The following is a 19,377-nucleotide window of genomic DNA, read 5'->3' on the forward strand; positions in this document are numbered from 1 at the left end:
CTGACAACGTTGTGTTTGTACTCAGTTGTATGTAGCATGTGTATTCTATTTTTATCCTATCATTCTATTCTATTCTATTGGGTACAGTTGTGTACAGTTTCTTATTCTATTCCAGTGTTCTCTCATGTTTGCTATGTAACTGCACTGTCCACTTCCTGCTGTAACAAAACAAATTTCCCACATGTGGGACTAATAAAGATGCTCTTATCGTTACTGTATAACCACAGGTTCACTTCACATTTGGTAGAATATAAAAGGACAAAGCTGGACAATTGTCATCACATTTCTCATTAGTTGCTGTTAGCACAAGCACACAAAGAAAGCAGAGCTTTAGCTTTAGCTCCCTACATCACTTTTAAGCCTGGATGTTGAGGCTTTTGCTTCCTCTCAGCTGTGATGACATCTCTGTCTGCTCCATCTCACCCAACATCATCCATCTGACCTGATGCTACCTGACAAACTAAAGATAAAATATTAAATTCATTTTGCATCACTTACATTTAAAATACATTTAAGGTGGATTTCTTAAAAGGGAAGGGACTGACCTGACTGTTGTGTCGAGACAGGTGTGAAGGGAGTTAAATCCAGTCTTATACTACGGACGTGTTTGGTTTTGGTCTGTAATACGTTGAGTTTATTATCTATAAGTTAACATAGCAAATCCTCCATCCAGAGGCTAAAGTGATATCAGAGCTAGACTACTTTAAGTGGAAACAGATGATCGTCTGAGCCTTAAATGAAATAAGGTTAAAAAGAAATGCTGCTATCGACAGTGTGAGGCAGTGAGCTCTGTTATACCATATTTTTTAATTTTCTTTATTATTATTATATTATAGTGTTATTACCTTCCTGTTACTTCATAATAGAATGACAGTTAATGGTAAAAGTCTTGAATAGTTTTGAATTTATTTTCCCATGATCACATTTCATTCAATCACTCGTGGACTTGTGTGAATGTTACATGTATTATTTTCACCCGTGGATTTACAGACACTGTGTGAACAGTTTTCATTTTATCCAAAGTTTTACTTGATGTCCAACTGATAAAATCACTGACAGACAACAGAAACAGGAGCTCAGAGAGAAATTCAATTCAACTTTATTTATAAAGAGACAAATCACAACGTTTGGTTTTATTTTACAGAAACTTCAAACTAAACCAAATTCAGGACGTGTATTAAACCTGCAGCTGATCCCTGTCTGCTGTTCACTACCTTTGATTTCTGTTACCAGCATCATCTCATGTTCCCCAGGTTCACTGACAACGCTGAAACCACCAGCGGGAGACTAAGAGTGCTGATTTAAAAAGATTCAGACATTTTATTTTGCTGCAGCTCAACATGAGGCTGGATCCTGATTCTTTGTTGTTTTTGTTTTCTCTACATCAAGAAAACAGCAGCAACAAGAAGCACAGCAGGAACTGACAGGCTGACCTTCAGTCCAACAGATCCTCCTGTGTGACCTGCAGGTGAGAAACAGCTGTGAGGTGTCAGGTAGGTGATGATGAAGAACAGAACAGAATCCATTTGCTCTTCAAACTGCTGTCAGACATTATCTGCTGCACTCTGATCACATCACTCAGACCAGCTGCTTTCTACAAAGTCTCATCAGCAACATCTTTACAAACCAACATCAGATTGTGTGTTTTGTGGTCTAAAGTTTTGTGCCTCTGGTTTCTCATTGGCTCACACTCTTGCAGAGCCGTAACACGCACATGAATGAGAGGTGGTGAGTGTAGTTCCTATTGACAGGGTATTGCAGACCATCCTGCTAATTGTTGAATTTACTTTTGTCTGTCATATTTATGATGAAAAACAAATGTAATCAAATTAGATATTGATATTTTCATATGGGAATTGATCCTGCAACATGAAACGCTGGGATTGGAAGTTCAGCATCGCTCCGCACATCATACCTGTGAGATGACAGACAGCAGTGTGGAGGAGAGTGCGACACAAAAACACAGAAATATGACTGACAGCTGATTTTTCTGAGTGTCAACCTGCACTGAGGACAAACTGTTTGGCTGCTGAGTTTGGTTCTGTTCTGTGGATTTGTTTACAGTGGGGCTTTTTGTGCTGAATTAAACTTAAAGGTTTGAGTAAAATATTAAACAACAGTAAGAATGCCTGCTTTTGTAACAGAACAAAAACACAAAATTAGGCAATTATAAGGCTTTTCATAAAAACACTACATGCAAAAGGGTTTGTCAGCACACAAAGCATTCACATTTGCCAAGTAAAGCTAAAGTATGAGGCTACAGATGATAATAACTTAAGAGACATTTGGGAGCCACGAGACGTGCAAGATAATCCAGAGCTTAGATCTAAATAAGGAAGTCTTAACTCAGTAATGGAGAATATTCTCACACATTAAGAAGCACCGAGGGAGGGAAGTCCTTCATTACTCTGTCAGTCAGGTAGGTGATCAGTGAAGAACAGCACAGAATCTATGTACCTGCATGTTCAGCTCAATTTGTGGATGCAATAAGAAGTAAAGTGAGAGTGATCAGCTTACCAGTGACTGTGATATTAACCAGGTTACTGATGGCACCATTACTGGACTCACACCAGTAAACTCCGGTGTCGTGAGGCACCAGCGCACTGATGGAACATGATTGATCACGTTGCTGTTGTCCCCACCCATCTCCACACTCAGCCCTCTGCAGTTTGCTTGTGTTTCTCCTCACAGTCCAATCAGAAAAGCTTTGGTCCTCCTCACAGATTACAGTCACAACATCTCCCTCAGAGACATCAGAGCTGTGAGGAAGAGGAGAGGTTAGATCAGGGCAAGGCTGGACTGGGACAAAAAGTCGGGATAAAGATTGAAAATGTGACGTCATTCAGGGGTAAAACCGCAAAGGATTCTGGGAACTTGTAGCAAGAGGTACTAGCGCACGCAGGCTTTCAATTGAACTCAGTTACACAGCGATAAAAAGAAACCCAAAAAATGGCAAGAAGCTGTTGTATTATTGACTGCAACAGCCGGTCGCATGACAGCCACGGGAAGCCGACGGGTAAAGAGATCGTTTTTTTAATCGGATTACGCCGTTGAAGAGAAATTTTTTAAGCCATGTTTCTGAAGTAAGAGCCGACGGATGGTCTGGATATACCAAATATAACGTCTCAGAACTCTCCAGCTCACAGGTTAGTCTGCTCCAAGCATTCCCACAAAGGTCAGAGTTTTGTTGTAGTTAATGCGTCATTTTTCTTAACATAATTGGTGATATAGGTTACAAGCAAGTCTGGCGCTGAACAGAAATTGCTCTTTTGTTTATTGTGCATAAATAGTGAATTGTCCTGACACAATATTGCGTTTCGCTTCTGTTATTATGGTACATTGACAGAAACATATACTTTTATTCACAGGGTAAAACAGTTGTTTTGTATCACTAATTGTCCAGTACGATTACAGCATACAATATTATTGTCACTGCTACATTTCTGTGATGAACCAGAAATTATTTCCACTACTAATTAATTACCGCTGAGCTCAAAGGTTATATTAATAAACGGTTAACGAATGTGTATTTATGACGACGATTTGTGAGACTGGTAAACTTACCTTTGTTCGTACGATGGTCTTTCGTTCTACACGGTGCATTTCAAGGTCCTGCACCCATCCGTCGGTAAACTGTACCTGGGCTTGTTGCAGCAACATTTTCTCCTCCCCTCACGTCACTCAAATGTGACAAACCAGGAAACAGGAAGTTCTTCGTCCTCAGTGCAGAGAGACGCACAGACGATCAGACTGAGCTCAGACCAAACTAGCAGCTTCCTCTGAGTGAGTCCAGCTACAGGAGAGAAAAGTGGAAAACTCCAACACTGCTGCTTCAAGCTGCTGACGCTCCACACACTGAATGTGAGTTTGAGCAAAAACACGACTCAAAGGAAGTTTCAGTGAAGGTGGTAGAGGAGGGAGGGGAGCCAGGACTGACTGTACTTCCTGTCTGCTGTTTTCAGCTTCACTCACAGACTCAATGGCTTCCAGATCAGAGGAGGATCTCTGCTGTCCGGTCTGTCAGGAGGTCTTCAGAGATCCTGTTCTTCTGTCATGTAGCCACAGCTTCTGTAAAGACTGTCTGAAGAGATGGTGGAGAGAGAGACCAACACACGAGTGTCCAGTTTGTAAGAAAAGATCAGTTTATGATCCACCTTTAAATCTGGCTTTAAAGAACCTGTGTGAGTCGTTCTTACAGGAGAGAGATCAGAGAGCTTCAGAGGCTCTCTGCAGTCTGCACTCTGAGAAACTCAAACTCTTCTGTCTGGACCATCAGCAGCCAGTGTGTGTTGTCTGCTGTGCCTCAGAAAAACACACCAATCACAGATTCAGACCCATCGATGAAGCTGCACAACAACACAAGAAGGAACTTCAGGAAACTCTGGAGCCCTTAAAGAAGAAGTTAAAGGTTTGTGAAGAAGTTCAAGTGAAGTTTGATCAAACAGCAGAACACATTAAGGTCCAGGCCCGACACACAGAGAGGCAGATTAAGGAGCAGTTTAAGAAGCTTCAGCAGTTTCTAGCAGAGGAAGAGGAGGCCAGGCTGGCTGCACTGAGGGAGGAAGAGGAGCAGAAGAGTGGGATGATGAAGGAGAAGATGGAGGCTCTGAGCAGAAAGATAGCAGCTCTTTCAGACACAGTCAGAGCCACAGAGGAGGAGCTGAGAGCTGAAGACGTCTCATTCCTGCACAACTACAAGGCTGCAGTGGAAAGAGTCCAGCGCTGCCCCCTGCTGGATGATCCACAGCTGCCCTCAGGAGCTCTGATAGACCAGGCCAAACACCTGGGCAACCTGACCTTCAACATCTGGAACAAGATGAAGGACATGGTCTCCTACACTCCTCTCATTCTGGACCCAAACACTGCTCATCCAAAACTCATCCTGTCTGAAGATCTGACCAGTGTGAGAGAAGGAGGAGAGAAGCAGCTTCCTGATAATCCAGAGAGGATTGATTTATACTGCTCTGTCCTGGGCTCTGAGGCCTTTAACTCAGGGACTCACAGCTGGGATGTCGATGTTGGAGACAGTACAGTGTGGGAACTGGGGGTGTTGGCAGAGTCTGTGCAGAGGAAGGGACGCATAAAGTCTGGATTATGGACAATATTATTCTATGAAGATAAATACTCAGCACACTCACCATCAGCAGATTCTGCTCTCTCAGTCCAGCAGAAGCTCCAGAGGATCAGAGTGAATCTGGACTGGAACAGAGGAAAGCTGTCGTTCTCTGATCCTGATACTAACACACACATACACACCTTCACACACACTTTCACTCACAGGATGTTTCCATACATTGGCACTGTTGGTAAAGTGAAGGTGTGTCCGTTGAAGGTGTCAGTGTCAGTGCAGCAGATGAGTTGAGGATGATGATGTTTCTAATGTTGTTTCCTGTCAGTGAGTTGAAGCTGTTAAACTGCAGCTGTCCTCCTGCTGCCTCGTTGTTCCAAAGCTCTTTGTTTCTCTTTTAGTTTCACTCTTTCTTTCTGTTTCTGCTGTCCACCTTTTCACATGGAAAATCATTTCACTGTTTCTCACTGAATGACTCCCCAAACTAGATTTGAAATTCTATCAAGTTTCTAATCATTACAAGTGATTCATGTTTCTATTTGATGTGTAAATGGAGATGATTTAGTTTGCTGGGATATGGACTGACATGTGTTGAATGGGAGGAGCAGTTTGTTGTTGTCTTCTTGTCTGTTTATGACAACAATAAATATGTTGTTGAAACAATGATTCATGTTTAACTCCATATATGAAATGTTTCTGATCTTTGAATTCTGTTTGATTAAAGACTTTCTTCATGACACAAATGAGATTTCAGTGTATTAATAGAACTAAATAAGCTCAGAGTTGAAAGGCTGGAGTATTATGTACGTGCTTCACTGTCAGGATCTTCAGGGGGATTCAAAGGGAAACATCAAACTGCTGTAATGAGATAAACTAGTTGGGCTGAACACACTTATCTGTAGTTTGTCTCCATCCAGGATCATCAGAATATAATGAACATGTGTGAAGAGCCACAAAATGCTGCTGCCCTCTCAGCATGATGAGCTCCAGCCTTTGTTAGCAGGACAACAGGAAACATGAGACAACTTTCAGAGACAGTAACCAACTGTGGCCACAAGATGGCAGCAGCTGATCTGAGATCCTTTATTGGACAGAAGGACTCTGCTCTGTGACGTCATCAGAGAGACGGCCTTCACTCTGATAGATCTGACGTCATGTCTGCACTGCGATGATGAAAGCTGATAAACACATTGTTATTGATCCATGAAATCACCTCTGTCCTCTCAAGTGTAGCTGTTTACAGAGCTGAAGAAGTCCTTCATCATCAAAACAGACAAACATGTATTTCCTGTATTAAGTGACGTCATCCTCACTCTGACCTCTTACATACATTCTGTTCAGTTTTCCTGCTGTAAGAAATAAACTGTGTGAAAATAGAAATGCAGGGAAACATCCATTAATCACAGCTGAGCCATTTGTTTCTGACTCACATTCAATGAGGCTTCAGGTGTAAATACCTCAGAAGTGTTTGTGAGTTCAGTAGAAGCAGACCCAGTCGACCATCATGGCCTCCACAGCACTACACAATGCAACAGAAAGGCCTTCATCATCTGCTGAACCACCTCTGAACCACGACGCTCTCCCTGCATCTAAAAGCTGTTAGTCAGGATGAGATGCTGCTGTGATCGCTCACAATTTACCTGTGAGACCTTTGTAAATATTGTCTTTGTTTCTGGAGGAAACACCTTTAGTCTGTTTGTATTTGGAGTGCAGATCTGGGCGTCCATCACTTTAACCTGCACACGTTTAGTTATTGAGTGTAGTTGATGTTTGGCAGCATTTTATAAGTGACAGTTCATGAACGGTGAAGGAACAGAGGACGCCTGACCATCCTACCTGTGTCAGTAAGAAGACTTTCATCACAACTTCACAACTTAACACAACTGAAACCTGAATTCAGTGTTGCATAGTTTACTAACAGTGTGTGCTGACACTGAAGTTAGCAGTTTGTTTCCTAAGAGCTGCTGGGACAAACCACAGTGAGCGGCTACAGAGTTTAGTTAAGGTGGTTCTAACATGTGACCTGTTGAATTATTTACACGGATTTATTTTTCTTTTAAAGCATCATTTGTGAAGTTTTTATGAAGTTTACTTCTTTCATGTTCTTTGTGTAACGTTTAGATATAGACACTGCCAGGCCACTTTATTAGGCACACCTTGCTGACTGCAGGTTATAACCCCTGCTGGAAACATCCCACAAATTTGGATCCTTATTGCCATGACAGCACCACACAGCTGCTCCAGATGCTGCAGGATGCTGGTCAGGGCTCTAACAGTGAAACTTTACTGAAAGTAAGAAACCTGAGAGGAAATAAACTTTGACTTTAGTAAGCTGAGCTCTGAAGCTGTGATGGAGCTCAGTCGGTGTGAAGGCGGCTGCTGTGTAACAAGTGTTTGTCTGAGGTGCTGCGACTGATCGTGGTCATGCTTATTTAAAGAAGTCGGTGATGAAGCAGGCTGTGCAGTCCGAGCTCTTCATCAGTTAACAGTCCTCCAGAGCTGCTGCAGGGAGCTGACTGTCCTCCAGGTGGCGCTAAGTGAACAAAGTCCAAAGAAATAAACTTGGACTGTTTTTTGAAGCCTAAATAAAATGTGAATAAACTTTATAGATACATTTGAAACCAGCTACTCTGTGACTTTACACACTCACACAGTAACAGAGCTGATTCCTGATTGGAGCAGCACAGAGTTAGTCTTCTTTTCTGGCTGTGGATTGGTTCGTCAGGATTTCCCCCTTTACAGGTTTAAAAACAATCTCTGTTTCTACATTTTTTGACCTCCTTCTTGTGTCTAAAGGTGAAGCAGCACCAGCCTCCTCTGATCCTCATGTTGTAGCTCTGTGTGTCCAGCAGGGGGCAGAACACCTCCAAACTGTGCCAGCAGCTCTCACTGTGAGCTCAGACGTTTGTGGACACTCAGTTTGTTTGAACATAGTAAATAATCAGAGCTTCTCAGACTGTTTATGGGGACACCACCTGCCCGAGGGTGTACTGTGTCAGAGAGGTGGTGTATGGTGCCTGGTGTAGTCTCTCTGCTGGTTCACAGTTTTTACTGAGGAGCTGTGTTCATGTCAGGAAGGTTTCGTCTGATCACTGTGGTGCAGTTTGGTTTATTCTGTATCTGAGTGTTTGTAGGATCAGTCTCTGCAGGTCACCTGATACCTGGCAGTGAAGTGTTTATGAATCAGCTCCGTCAGATTTAATCCAACAGAATAACATGTAAAACACTCCAGGGCTTTTACTCTGAAACTTTCTCCAGAGCTGTCTGGAGTTTTCTTACATTAAAATATTCTGGGATTACCAGACTGTCCACATCATGTGTCCTACCAAAACTTTCATCCACAAATATACCCTGACATTAAACCCAAATAGATCTGAGAGCGAGTCATTAGTATCAGTACTGTGTGTGTGTGTGTGTGTGTGTGTGTGTGTGTGTGTGTGTGTGTGTGTGTGTGTGTGAGAGAGAGAGATATTCAGGTAACTTACTGGGTTACTGCACATGCTCACACCTTTTCAGCACAACAGGTGCAGTTTGGTGTTTTACTGCCTCCTGCTGGAACAATGATGGCAGCTCTCAAGACTTTATTGGTTATTGTCATTTCGTGTTACACAGCCTGAAACGAAATACTGTTCCTCAGCAGCCTCTACAGTGCAATAACCAATATATTTTAAAAAGAATAAATACAGTTTAAAGGGAATAAGTTTAAAAAAGAGCAGCAAAAAAGGCATAAATAGCTTAAAATCTAAGTTCTAAAAAAACCTCCAGTTTTTATTAATATTTTATTATTTATCAAATTATTATAAACTAAATATATTTTTTACGTGATAAACGACTTCAGTGCTTCGTCCATGACCTCCTGAAGGTAAAGGGCCCAAAGAGCCAATCAGCAGCTCTGAAACAGGAAATATGACTCATGGAGAAGTTCACAACAGTTTCAGCTGCCAGTTGTACTCATCACCATGGAGACTGTCTCCATGGTGGAGGCAGAGTGACAGTGTTGTAGATGCTGCATTTTGAAGCCTCAGTGTTTAAATTTTTGTTCACAGCCATGTAGACAGAGAGGCAGAGAGAGACAGTGCTGTCACTGAGCTACATGTGTCAGAGCTCAGATGAGGCCCACACATGTGTGTTATCTGTTGTTGCTACACACAGTTAAGATATGGAACATGTGAACATGAGACATATGAAGAGACTGAACAGATAAAATGTCCTTTATATCCATCAGTGACTTTTTATTCTTTTAAACTTGTTCTGCTTCTTTTTGACTCGAGTTAGTGTGACACTGATGGAGCTTCTTGCTGCAGTGTGTTTGGGTTTGGCTGATAACACTGCTCATCAATGTTCCCTCTAATTTTTCACGTGTCTGAGCGAACAATGTTTTATCAATAAAAAAGCTCATCTTATAGTATGTTTCATTTAAGATAAAGCAGTATTTGTCCTAGTAATAGAAATAATCAGAGTTTAAGGCAGGTTTTTATTTGTAGACTGTTGTGAATTTTAACTGCCCTGTTAACTCTGTATGGGTTTGAGGCTGTAGGTCACAATGTACAGAACCACTTACAGTGATATGCTGCCCCCTGCTGACCGCTTCCTGTCAGTACTCAGGTTATCCATCTCTGAGGAGAGGCTGTGGAGCTACATCAGGGGACTGAAGCCCTGTGATGTTAAAGATGGAGATTGATTAAAATACTGCCAGACGTTATTTACATGTGGATATGACAGTGAAGAATCACTCTGTTTTAGCCCAATGATGGACTGAGAGCCACCCACTTTAAAAACTGCAAGCACTGACCAAAGTGCTGAGTAAAATCTACCCTTCTCACGTTGTGGGCTGGCAAAGACCCAAACCAGACCACGAGCATGTTTGGATAAATGTTTAAGAAAAAATAAGACTAAGGACAAACCCGTGAGGGGCTCCAGTTTCCAGGATTACAGCTGATGAGGTGTGGACTCTATCCTGGCATTTTGGGATCTGTACAGAACAACAGTAAGAAAAACAGTTCTTATCTGTGATGATCCGGGGTGGATTATTGTATTTACTATCTGAAAGCCCCCTGAAAGCTGTTGTATTCACTCATCTGCTGTCACACACGACCTTGAGTAAAATCCCATTCTTAGTCTATAGGGTTTAAGAGGACATTGACCCTTCGCCACCAAAACAGCTTCAACTCTTCTTGGAAGGCTTTCCATGAGATGTAGGAGCAGATTTATTGGAATTTTTCTTATGTAGTTCTGGTCCCTTGGGTCCATTCTGTATTCCTGGTTCACTCATGTTCAGTTTACTTCCTATTAACATGCTGATTGGTTCATTTGGAATTTTATTATATTATTATTTGTAGTCTGTTTATATTTTGGTCATCTTCTGAGTTTTGAATTATTGAGGGGTGTTTTTTTGTGTTCCCTGCCTGTCCCTCCAGTCTGTCCTCTGTGTTCCCTACGGAAATGAGTTGTGTCTCCATGCTTGCTAACTTTTCTGTCTCTGTGTCAATCTGTGTTTCTGTCTCTCTGCCCTTACATCATGTGTGTTTTTAAGTCTTCAGTTTTCCTTTGTACCTTGCCACGTTGTCGTCATACATCCACTGTGTGTTTGGCGTTTTCCTGCACTGCTCCCTGGCTTGTATTCCTCAGTATCTGCTTAAGTTATTTGTTTTCTGTGATCTGTAAGTCCAACAATAAACTCAACTCAGTCCTGATCAGAGTCCTGCAAACAGGGTCGCCGACTGTGCCTGCCACACAGTGCTTCATGACACTGAGCTGAGCCATGTCTTTATGGACCTTGCTTTTTCCACTGCGGCAGTCATGTTGGAACAGGAAGAGGCCATCCTGAAGCTGTTCCCACAAAGTTGGGAGCATGAAGGTGTCCAAATGTTTAAGAGTTCATTTCACTGGAACTAAGGGGCCGAGCTCATGTCCTGAAAAACAAACCCAAACACGCCCACCCCTCATCAAACTTTACACTTGGCACAATACATTGAAACAAGTGCGGTTCCCCTGGCAACCATCAAACCCAGAATCAACCATCAGATTGCATCACTGCGTATGGCTGCCAGCCTGGATGCTTGTACCTGTAATTATTAAGCATACTGTAATTATATTCTATGTCATTGTGATTTACATGTGAAGCTTTAATTCAGAGCTTAATAAATACTTATCATCAATAAACTTACAATATTAAACCTTGAGGCAACTGTTGTTTTTATGCGGCGCTATAAAAATTGAATAAAAAGTCAGACTACATCAGAGGTTACTTTAATTTTAATTGTTGTTTCTTGCTCAGAGTAAAGAATTGTCTTGGTCCATGTTGAAATGATTGTTACGATTAGACTCGTGAGAGGAAGTGATTCATTTTTAAGATAAGATAAGATAAGGCAAGGCAAGTTTATTTGTATAGCACAATTCAACAACAAGGTGATTCAAAGTGCTTTACAGAGACATTAGAAACAAAAACAAATAAAACGCATAATTTAAAATTGATTAAAACAAGCAAACAAACTAATTAACAAACAAACAAACAAAACAGTATATAAAATCAAAACAGATAAAATCAGAACAGTAGATAAAAATCAGTAGTTAAAATGTTAGTTTTGAGATTTACGCTTAAAAGTGTGGATTTGGTGCTTTATTCAAATGCAGCTGAGAACAGGTGAGTCTTCAACCTGGATTTAAATAAACTGAGTGTTTCAGATAAGATAAGACTTTATTGATCCCACAACGGGGAAATTTTTGCGTCACCTCAGCTCAGGTACAGATATATGAAGGAAATACAAAAATACAAATAAGTACAATCTGTCACGAATCGCCGTGCGGCAGGCAGGAGTAGGACCCAAAATGCAGGACTCACAGGCACGAGGGAATGAACTCAAAACTCAGCTTTATTTGCCGGCAGAACAAATATACAAACTTAAACTAAACTGGGAAACCAAACTAAGAACTCACAGAGAGACACAGGGAGATCCACACACGGCATGAGGGACGACGTCACACTGAACAGAGGGAGACGCAGACAGAAATACACAGAGGGTTAACGAGGGAAGTGGGAACACACGGGGAACACAGGTGACACTGATAATCATAACGAGACAGGGCGGGGTGAACTGAACACTGACGGGAGAGGTGAAACAGGAAGTACAGGAGGAGAGAGAGCACGAGTAGAACACCAACGTAACAGGCAGGGGAGACATGGAATAAACACGAAAGGGGACGAGGGCTCATAAATACATAGAGGGCACACAGGGGGAAGAGAGAGCACGGGGAGAACTTAGACATAATGGGCAGGGGAAGCATGGAATAAAATACAAACATACAAGGAAACTAAGAACACTGGGCCAACATGGCCCAGGACCATGACACAATCAATGAAAAAAGTAAGATAATACACTATATACAATGGTAGCATACACAGTATGTGATTATGGATATAGTTGGAAATATGGAAGACATAAACTATATAGCTTGGAAGGTCATGGAAGGTCCATTATGCATGAAGTGGTGACCGTGGATGTTCACAGTGTCCAGTGACTGATGACATCGTGATTGAGGAGTTATAGAGTCTAACTGCTGTTGGGATGAATGATCTGTGAAAGCGCTCCTTCCTGCAGCGAGGGTGTTTCAGTCTCTGACTAAAGGAGCTGCTCAGCCCACTCACATACTCATGCAGTGGGTGATGCTGGTTGTTCATGATGGATGTCAGCTTTACTAACATGCTCCCCTCACCAACCACCTCCACAGACTCCAGGGGACATCCCAGCACGGAGCTAGACCTCCGCACCAGTTTGTCAATCCCTCTCCTGTCCCTGTCCGTGCATCCACTCCGCCAGCAGGCCACTGCATAGAAAAGGGCAGATGCTACCACAGTGTCATAGAATGTCCTTAACAGAGTCCTGCAGACTCCGAAGGACCTCAGTCTCCTCAGCAGGTGGAGTCGACTCTGGCCCTTCTTATACAGGACGTCTGTATTTGTAGTCCAGTTTATTGTTGAGGTGAACACCCAGGTACTTATAAGAGTCCACTATCTCAATGTCTTTCCCTTGGATGTTCACCGGTGTTGTTTTGCTTCCATAAATATAAACTGTACATGAAAGATGACATCACTAATGATTTCTATACTTGCATGTTAAGCTCTCAACTCTGAATTTAATGCTGCAAGACTGTAGGGTGCATCATATAGAAAGCAACCTGAGACAACTGTTGTGAACTGAATTTAGTCAAACTGTCAGCAAACTCCCCCAGAAAGCTCCATGTATTAAAATTACTGTCTCAAAGAGAGATGCAGTAGAGCTCAAAAGAATATTTAAAATGAGTTTGACTTTGTTTTGTTTAACAATAAAATTAGACTATGATGGTAAATCCATTCAAAGAGAGAATAAAGTGGATTTGTTTTTCAGCTGAAGAAGCATGGCTGACTCAAAAAACATGACTTCATCGTTCAACCAGACCTGTGATCCAGTTGTCCCATCACTCAACCCTTTCTTTGTACTGGTCTACAGTCTGGTGTTTCTGGTAAGTTTCTAATCTTCAGTGCTGTGCTAGAAATTGCTTTAAGGTTCTCAAAGTACTGTATGTACCGAGGTGATGTTCTCCCCATCCTTTCTGTGTCATATTCAGGTAGGTTTACTCCTCAATGGCTTCATCCTAAAGTTTTACATTGGTCAAGCTCAGCAGCAGGTATCCAGCAGCTTGATGGTCTAACTGAAGAACCTGACAGCTGCTGACTTCCTGCTCTGCCTCTCTCTGCCACTGCGCATCGCCCACTGTGGTAGCAAGTCACTCATCATTCGAAGGCTCTACTGCAGCTTTGGAGCTTCTGCTGTCTATGTCAACATTTATGCCAGCATCATATTCATGTGTTATATCGCTGCCAACAGGTAAAGGACCTCTACTGATTTCCCACTACAGTTCATGACAGTGTTAATGAATAAAAACCCTAAATTCCCGATGAATGTGTAAACATATCATTTTAACTTGATAATGACCTTTGCAAATTTGGTACCACTGTGACTGCTTCGTGAAGTTATCTACTGTCTCCTCTGTCTTCTCTCTTCAGGTATCTGAAGATCGTCCATCCTTCAGGAACTCATGTCCTGCAGTCACTGCGAACTGCACACATCATCTCCATGGTCACCTGGGTTTGTCTCCTGGCTCCATCAATTACATACGCCATCGTCTTTTTCATCACCCAGAAACCTCTGACGTTTACCCCCAGCCACTGTGGGGCCCTCTTTAGTGTATCGATCAGCCTGTTCTTCAAAATCCTCCACACCCTCTGCACCATCATCTTCCTCTTGGGCTTCATATCCCTGGTCTTCTTCTACTACAGCACCTCCCGCAGGGTGTTGCAGGCACAGCAGAGGCAGCTGGCCTCCTCCAATGCTGAGAAGCTGGTGAAGTCTCGCAGGAACATGTTGGTGCTGGTCAGCATCTTCTGTGTTTGCTTTGTGCCCCATCACCTGGTTCGACTTCCTTATGCTTTTCTGTGGAACAGCTGCTCTGTGGATCCAGTGTTGTACTACCTGAAGGAGGCAGCCACCATGCTGTCAGTTTTCAATATCTGTCTGGACCCTCTGGTTTACTTTTTCCTCTGTAAGACTTTTCAGGCCCAGGTGAGAAAGGCGTCCAGGAGGACCAACATCCAACAAGCAAACACAGAGAGTCAGAGCACTGAGGAGAAACTGAGCATCATTAATAGCAGCAGGTCAAACCAGTGAGCTGTAAGGAAAAAAAATCAAGTCATCACAAAGGCAGGACTAGATTTTATTCAGGTTTTCTTTTTGTTTTAAGGATCAAATGAGTAATCCCAATTCTTTATAAAGCACAGGAGTTTCTGCTGAGCTGCAGTAAAAGGCTGAATCAGCCAAATTCCACCTATTAGTACAACATGTGATTTAACATGAATAAACTGAACCAGTCTATGATAAACATCATACAAACAATGCATGGTGTCAACACAGTACCCCATAAAAGCCAAAGCTGACCACCTTGAGTTTCCCTCTACCAGGTGTCTGTTTCTGTAAAAAAATATTGTTGTACACACTATATTTTAACACATTTTGCTGATATAAAGACTTGGCAATAAGTAAGGAATAAAGTAGAAATGTGACAATTAAATATTTTCTGAGTTTTTACTTTTTACCCCTGAGTCGCCTCAAACACACCAGCATTCATCTACAGGCAGTCCGATCATTGTTTATCTCATAATACCAGGTGAAACATTCACAGCTATTTCCTCTGAAGGAAGTTGTAACTCTTTTTCACCAGTGGTTGGAGATGGGCATAGCTCGACTGGCCATCAGGCATACCGGGCAAATGGCGATTTTTTTGTTTTTATGGGCCGATGGATTTTTTTTTTTTTTTTTAATTTTTAGGAAGGGTATATATAATGAAAGGTGTTGGACTGGCCAATTGGTCATGATTGACTCTGGGCTGAACCAATTACAGCCGAGGAGGCCGGATGCACCCTCCCCCTTGTTTAGCAATCACGTGATTTTCACGCATTGAATGCCGGGAACTCGTGGCAAAACAATCCAAGTACTGCAGCAAATGCAAGCATTTGCAGCACCGCAAAACGTTCATTCTCCGGTTCCAATACCTTCTTGTTTTTTCTTTGCCGCACAAAAAAGGAATGTACAAAACAAAAGGAGAACAATGCCGGTCCGTACAAAGACAGACTCGACGAAAAGACAAAGAAAAGATACGAGGAAAAAATCAAAGGAGTGAAAGGGTCAGACCCTTACGAGCACACAGAGGGACCAAAGACGTCAGCATGCTGCCCAACTTTCACCACGCTCATATTTATAATCATACGGTTCTTGGAGTGAGTGCATACACTCATGAAGTTTAGTAACGTCAGGTCACTGCAACAAGCCCAGGTACAGTTTACCGACGGATGAGTAGAGGACCTTGAAATGCACCGTGTAGAACGAAAGACCATCGTATGAACAAAGGTAAGTTTACCAGTCTCACAAATCGTCGTCATAAATACACATTCGTTAACCGTTTATTAATATAACCTTTGAGCTCAACGGTAATTAATTACTAGTGGAAATAATATCTGGTAGCATTACAGAAATGTAGCAGTGACAATAATATTGTATGTTGTAATCGCACTGGACAATTAGTGATACAAAACAACTGTTTTCTCCTGTGAATAAAAGTATATGTTTTTGTCAATGTACCATGGTAATAACAGAAGCGAAACACAATATTGTGTCAGGACAATTTACTGTTTATGCACAATAAACAAAGGAGCATAGCGCGACAATTTCTGTTGCAGGGTCATGAAATACAGTTTGCATCTAATCAGAAGTGCAAGAGTAGTAAGTGCAATAACACAAATGTACAGATGATCTGTATAGCATATAGATGTTCTATATTACTGTACAGATGGGCAGATATACAGATGCACCATGAACAATTATACATATTTTCTAAATAGATGTGCTACATATAGACCAATGTACCGGTGTGAGTTAAACAGATCTACAGAGTCCTATGAGTGTACGCACCATAACAGAGACTATGCCAGTGTCCTAAACTATAACAGTAACCACTGTGAGCATATGGTGAATGTTGAGAATGAATGACAGTCATGATCATGGTCACTGGGAGGTGTTGGATTATAATATTATTTTATGCCATGTTAGACCCCTAATTAAAGATTGTGAATTATTATGTAGTTTTAGTGTTGTGTATTTTGGGTTATAACAGGACCCGTAGCGGTCATGCCCAGATGCATTATGGGAAATGCTTTAGCCTGTTGCTCGGGCTAGCTCCATGTTAAGTTAAGCCGTTGTAATAAATACCTCAAGTTACGTCGTGGTCCGAGTATCATTGTTATACTAGTAACCCGGAGTGAAGATATAACAAAAGTGGCGACGAGGACGTCTGGACCGACGCTGCAGTCCGCTTTGGAGTTTTACACTTTTTTTTCTCAGCGAAACGGGAAGGAATGTACAGCGGACAGGACGACGAAGGCAGACTCCGTAAGTGACGCTAACCAAAACATAAACGGATAAAAGAGACGTTACAAAAAGGAACAGTTGTGAAGGGAAGAGTGCCATTCAACCAGGAGCCGAGTAATGGCTGGAGTTATTGGCCCTATCGGTCCCTTCGACGAAAGCACGGAGCAATGGAGCTCATATACGGAGCGTTTTGAATATTTCGTTCGTTTTCGCTAAACTGGTGCCCATTTTTTTGAGTGTGATAGGCCCAAAGACTTTTACCCTGCTAAGGAGCCTACTACAGCCAGCAAAGCCAGGCAATAAAAGTTTCACAGAGATCGTGGACACACTGACCAAACACTTCTCGCCCAAGCCCCTCGTGATTGCTGAACGGTTCAGGTTTCACAAGCGAAACCAAGAAGAGGGTGAGTCTGTCACAATGTTCGTTGCATCGTTACGCAAATTAGCTGAACACTGTGAGTTTAAAGATGTTTTAAACGACACAAGAGAGAGACAGACTCGTGTGTGGTTTAAGAAATGAAGCTGCACAGAAGAAATTGCTCACGGAAAGTGACTTGACTCTTGAGAAGGCAATTAATATCAGTGTGACCATGGAAATGGCATCAAAAGAAGCCCATGCGCTACATGCTACAGTCAGAGTACACAAACTAGACAATGGTAAAGAAAATGCACAGGGACCATGCTTCCGCTGTGGCAAGTTAGGACACCTTGCTAGTGATTGCTGGTGCAAAGAAATGGATTGCAACAACTGTGGAAAAAAAGGTCATGTAGCACGGGCATGTAGGAACAAAAGGTGCAAGGATAAGGGCTCAAAGCCTGTAAATAAAAGAGGCACTGCAAGATTCAAAAAAGAAAGACATGTTCACACAGTTAAGCTTCATGAGGATAGAGCAAATGACTCCTCAGGTGAAGAAGTGTTGTCTGCAATAAATACTGTGCGAATACTGAAGGTGGATGAAACCTCAGACGGCTTTTGGGTCACGCCCAAACTGGAGGGACATGTTGTAAAAGTGCAGATTGACACTGGGTCAAAAGCATCACTAGTATCATATAATGTCTATAGGACATGTCTGAAGCACCTTCCACTCAAACCCTCCGACACAGTATTTAAAGGATATAATGGACATCGAGTTCCTATGAAAGGAATGGCAGAGGTGACTGTTCAATACAATGGCCAAACTGCTAAGCTGCCTGTGTATGTTACGCAGAAGAACTGCCCTGCTATAATGGGACGTGTGTGGCTCAAAACAATCAGACTCAACTGGCAAGAAGTGAGAAAGCTGTCGCATGGTTCCTCTCAGCTACAGGCCATACTGGGAAAACACCAGGAGGTTTTTCGTGAGGAGCTGGGCAGCATGAAAAAAATTACAGTGAAGCTGCATCTCAAGCCTGACTCCAAGCCAGTCTTTATGAAGGCTAGACCTGTGCCGTATGCCATTCGGCCCAAGGTGGAGTCTAATTTAGACGCATTGGTCAAGAATGGTGTTCTGGAGCCGGTTACGACCAGCGAGTGGGCCACGCCCATCGTTCCAGTTCCTAAAAAGGACGGCGGAATCCGGATCTGCGGAGACTTTAAGGTATCCGTGAATCCTGTATTAACAGCAGAGCAGTATCCCCTTCCGCTGATTGATGACTTATTTGCTGGTCTGAGTGGAGGACAAAAGTTCAGCAAAATAGATCTCAACCAAGCTTACCTGCAAATGCACGTTGAAGAGCAGTCACGTGACATGTTGACTATTAACACACATAAGGGACTTTTCAGATTCTGCAGGTTGCCATTTGGCATCACATCAGCTCCAGCATTGTTTCAACGAGCGATTGATCAAATCCTGAGCGGATTACCTGGTGTGCAATGCTATTTGGATGATATCCTGTGTACAGGAGCAGATGATGAAGAGCATCTGCGCAACTTGGATGCGACCCTTCAGAGGCTGAAGGAATACGGATTGAGAGTCCGTAAGGAGAAATGTGACTTTTTCCAGTCATCTGTGGAATATCTAGAGCACGTGATTGATGAAAATGGACATCACACTGCACCTTCGAAGATCACAGCAATCGTGGATGCACCCCCACCACGAAATGTCAGTCAGTTAAAGTCTTTCTTAGGGCTGTTGAACTACTACGGACGGTTCATACCCAACTTAGCATCACTCCTGAAACCACTGCACAACCTGCTACGCAAGGAAGAAGCATGGGAGTGGACAGCAAGCTGCCAAGAGGCCTTTCAAAAGGCAAAGGATTCACTGACTGCATCTGAGGTGCTAACCCACTTCAATCCCAAGTTCCCAATTCAGCTTGCTTGTGATGCTTCTCCCTATGGGGTGGGGGCAGTGATTTCCCACATTCTCCCAA

At 42.5% G+C, this 19,377-nt stretch overlaps 2 protein-coding genes and 1 long non-coding RNA gene across 3 annotated transcripts; 2 read left to right on the top strand and 1 right to left on the bottom strand.

The window, feature by feature from the left end:
- Positions 1-1,083: 1,083 nt before the first annotated feature.
- On the bottom strand, positions 1,084-3,654 carry LOC143416931 (uncharacterized). The gene is made up of 3 exons (XR_013097168.1): positions 3,565-3,654; positions 2,518-2,759; positions 1,084-1,462 (listed from the first exon to the last, which is right to left on the bottom strand). It is a non-coding gene; the product is annotated as an uncharacterized LOC143416931 (long non-coding RNA).
- A 78-nt stretch (positions 3,655-3,732) lies between these two features.
- LOC143412388 (nuclear factor 7, ovary-like) lies at positions 3,733-6,870 on the top strand. Its single transcript, XM_076878786.1, has 2 exons — positions 3,733-3,861; positions 3,963-6,870. The coding sequence occupies exon 2, from the start codon at positions 3,980-3,982 to the stop codon at positions 5,360-5,362; it is 1,383 nt and encodes a 460-aa protein (XP_076734901.1). The 5' UTR covers positions 3,733-3,861; positions 3,963-3,979; the 3' UTR covers positions 5,363-6,870.
- A 6,610-nt stretch (positions 6,871-13,480) lies between these two features.
- On the top strand, positions 13,481-14,772 carry LOC105941470 (P2Y purinoceptor 14-like). Its single transcript, XM_076878082.1, has 4 exons — positions 13,481-13,567; positions 13,673-13,732; positions 13,763-13,932; positions 14,112-14,772. Exons 1-4 carry the CDS (start codon positions 13,481-13,483, stop codon positions 14,770-14,772), a joined length of 978 nt encoding a protein of 325 aa, XP_076734197.1.
- Positions 14,773-19,377: the final 4,605 nt, after the last annotated feature.

Source organism: Maylandia zebra, linkage group LG3 (genome assembly GCF_041146795.1).
Source record: "Maylandia zebra isolate NMK-2024a linkage group LG3, Mzebra_GT3a, whole genome shotgun sequence".
In the NCBI taxonomy this organism is placed as follows: Eukaryota; Metazoa; Chordata; class Actinopteri; order Cichliformes; family Cichlidae; genus Maylandia; species Maylandia zebra.

Excerpts from the sequence above, each read along its gene's own strand:
- LOC143412388 (XM_076878786.1), top strand. The coding sequence starts at position 3,980 with ATGGCTTCCAGATCAGAGGAGGATCTCTGCTGTCCGGTCTGTCAGGAG.
- LOC105941470 (XM_076878082.1), top strand. The coding sequence starts at position 13,481 with ATGACTTCATCGTTCAACCAGACCTGTGATCCAGTTGTCCCATCACTC. Across the intron at positions 13,733-13,762 it reads TTGGTCAAGCTCAGCAGCAG|AACCTGACAGCTGCTGACTT; the intron begins GTATCCAGCAGC and ends GTCTAACTGAAG. Across the intron at positions 13,933-14,111 it reads TGTTATATCGCTGCCAACAG|GTATCTGAAGATCGTCCATC; the intron begins GTAAAGGACCTC and ends TTCTCTCTTCAG.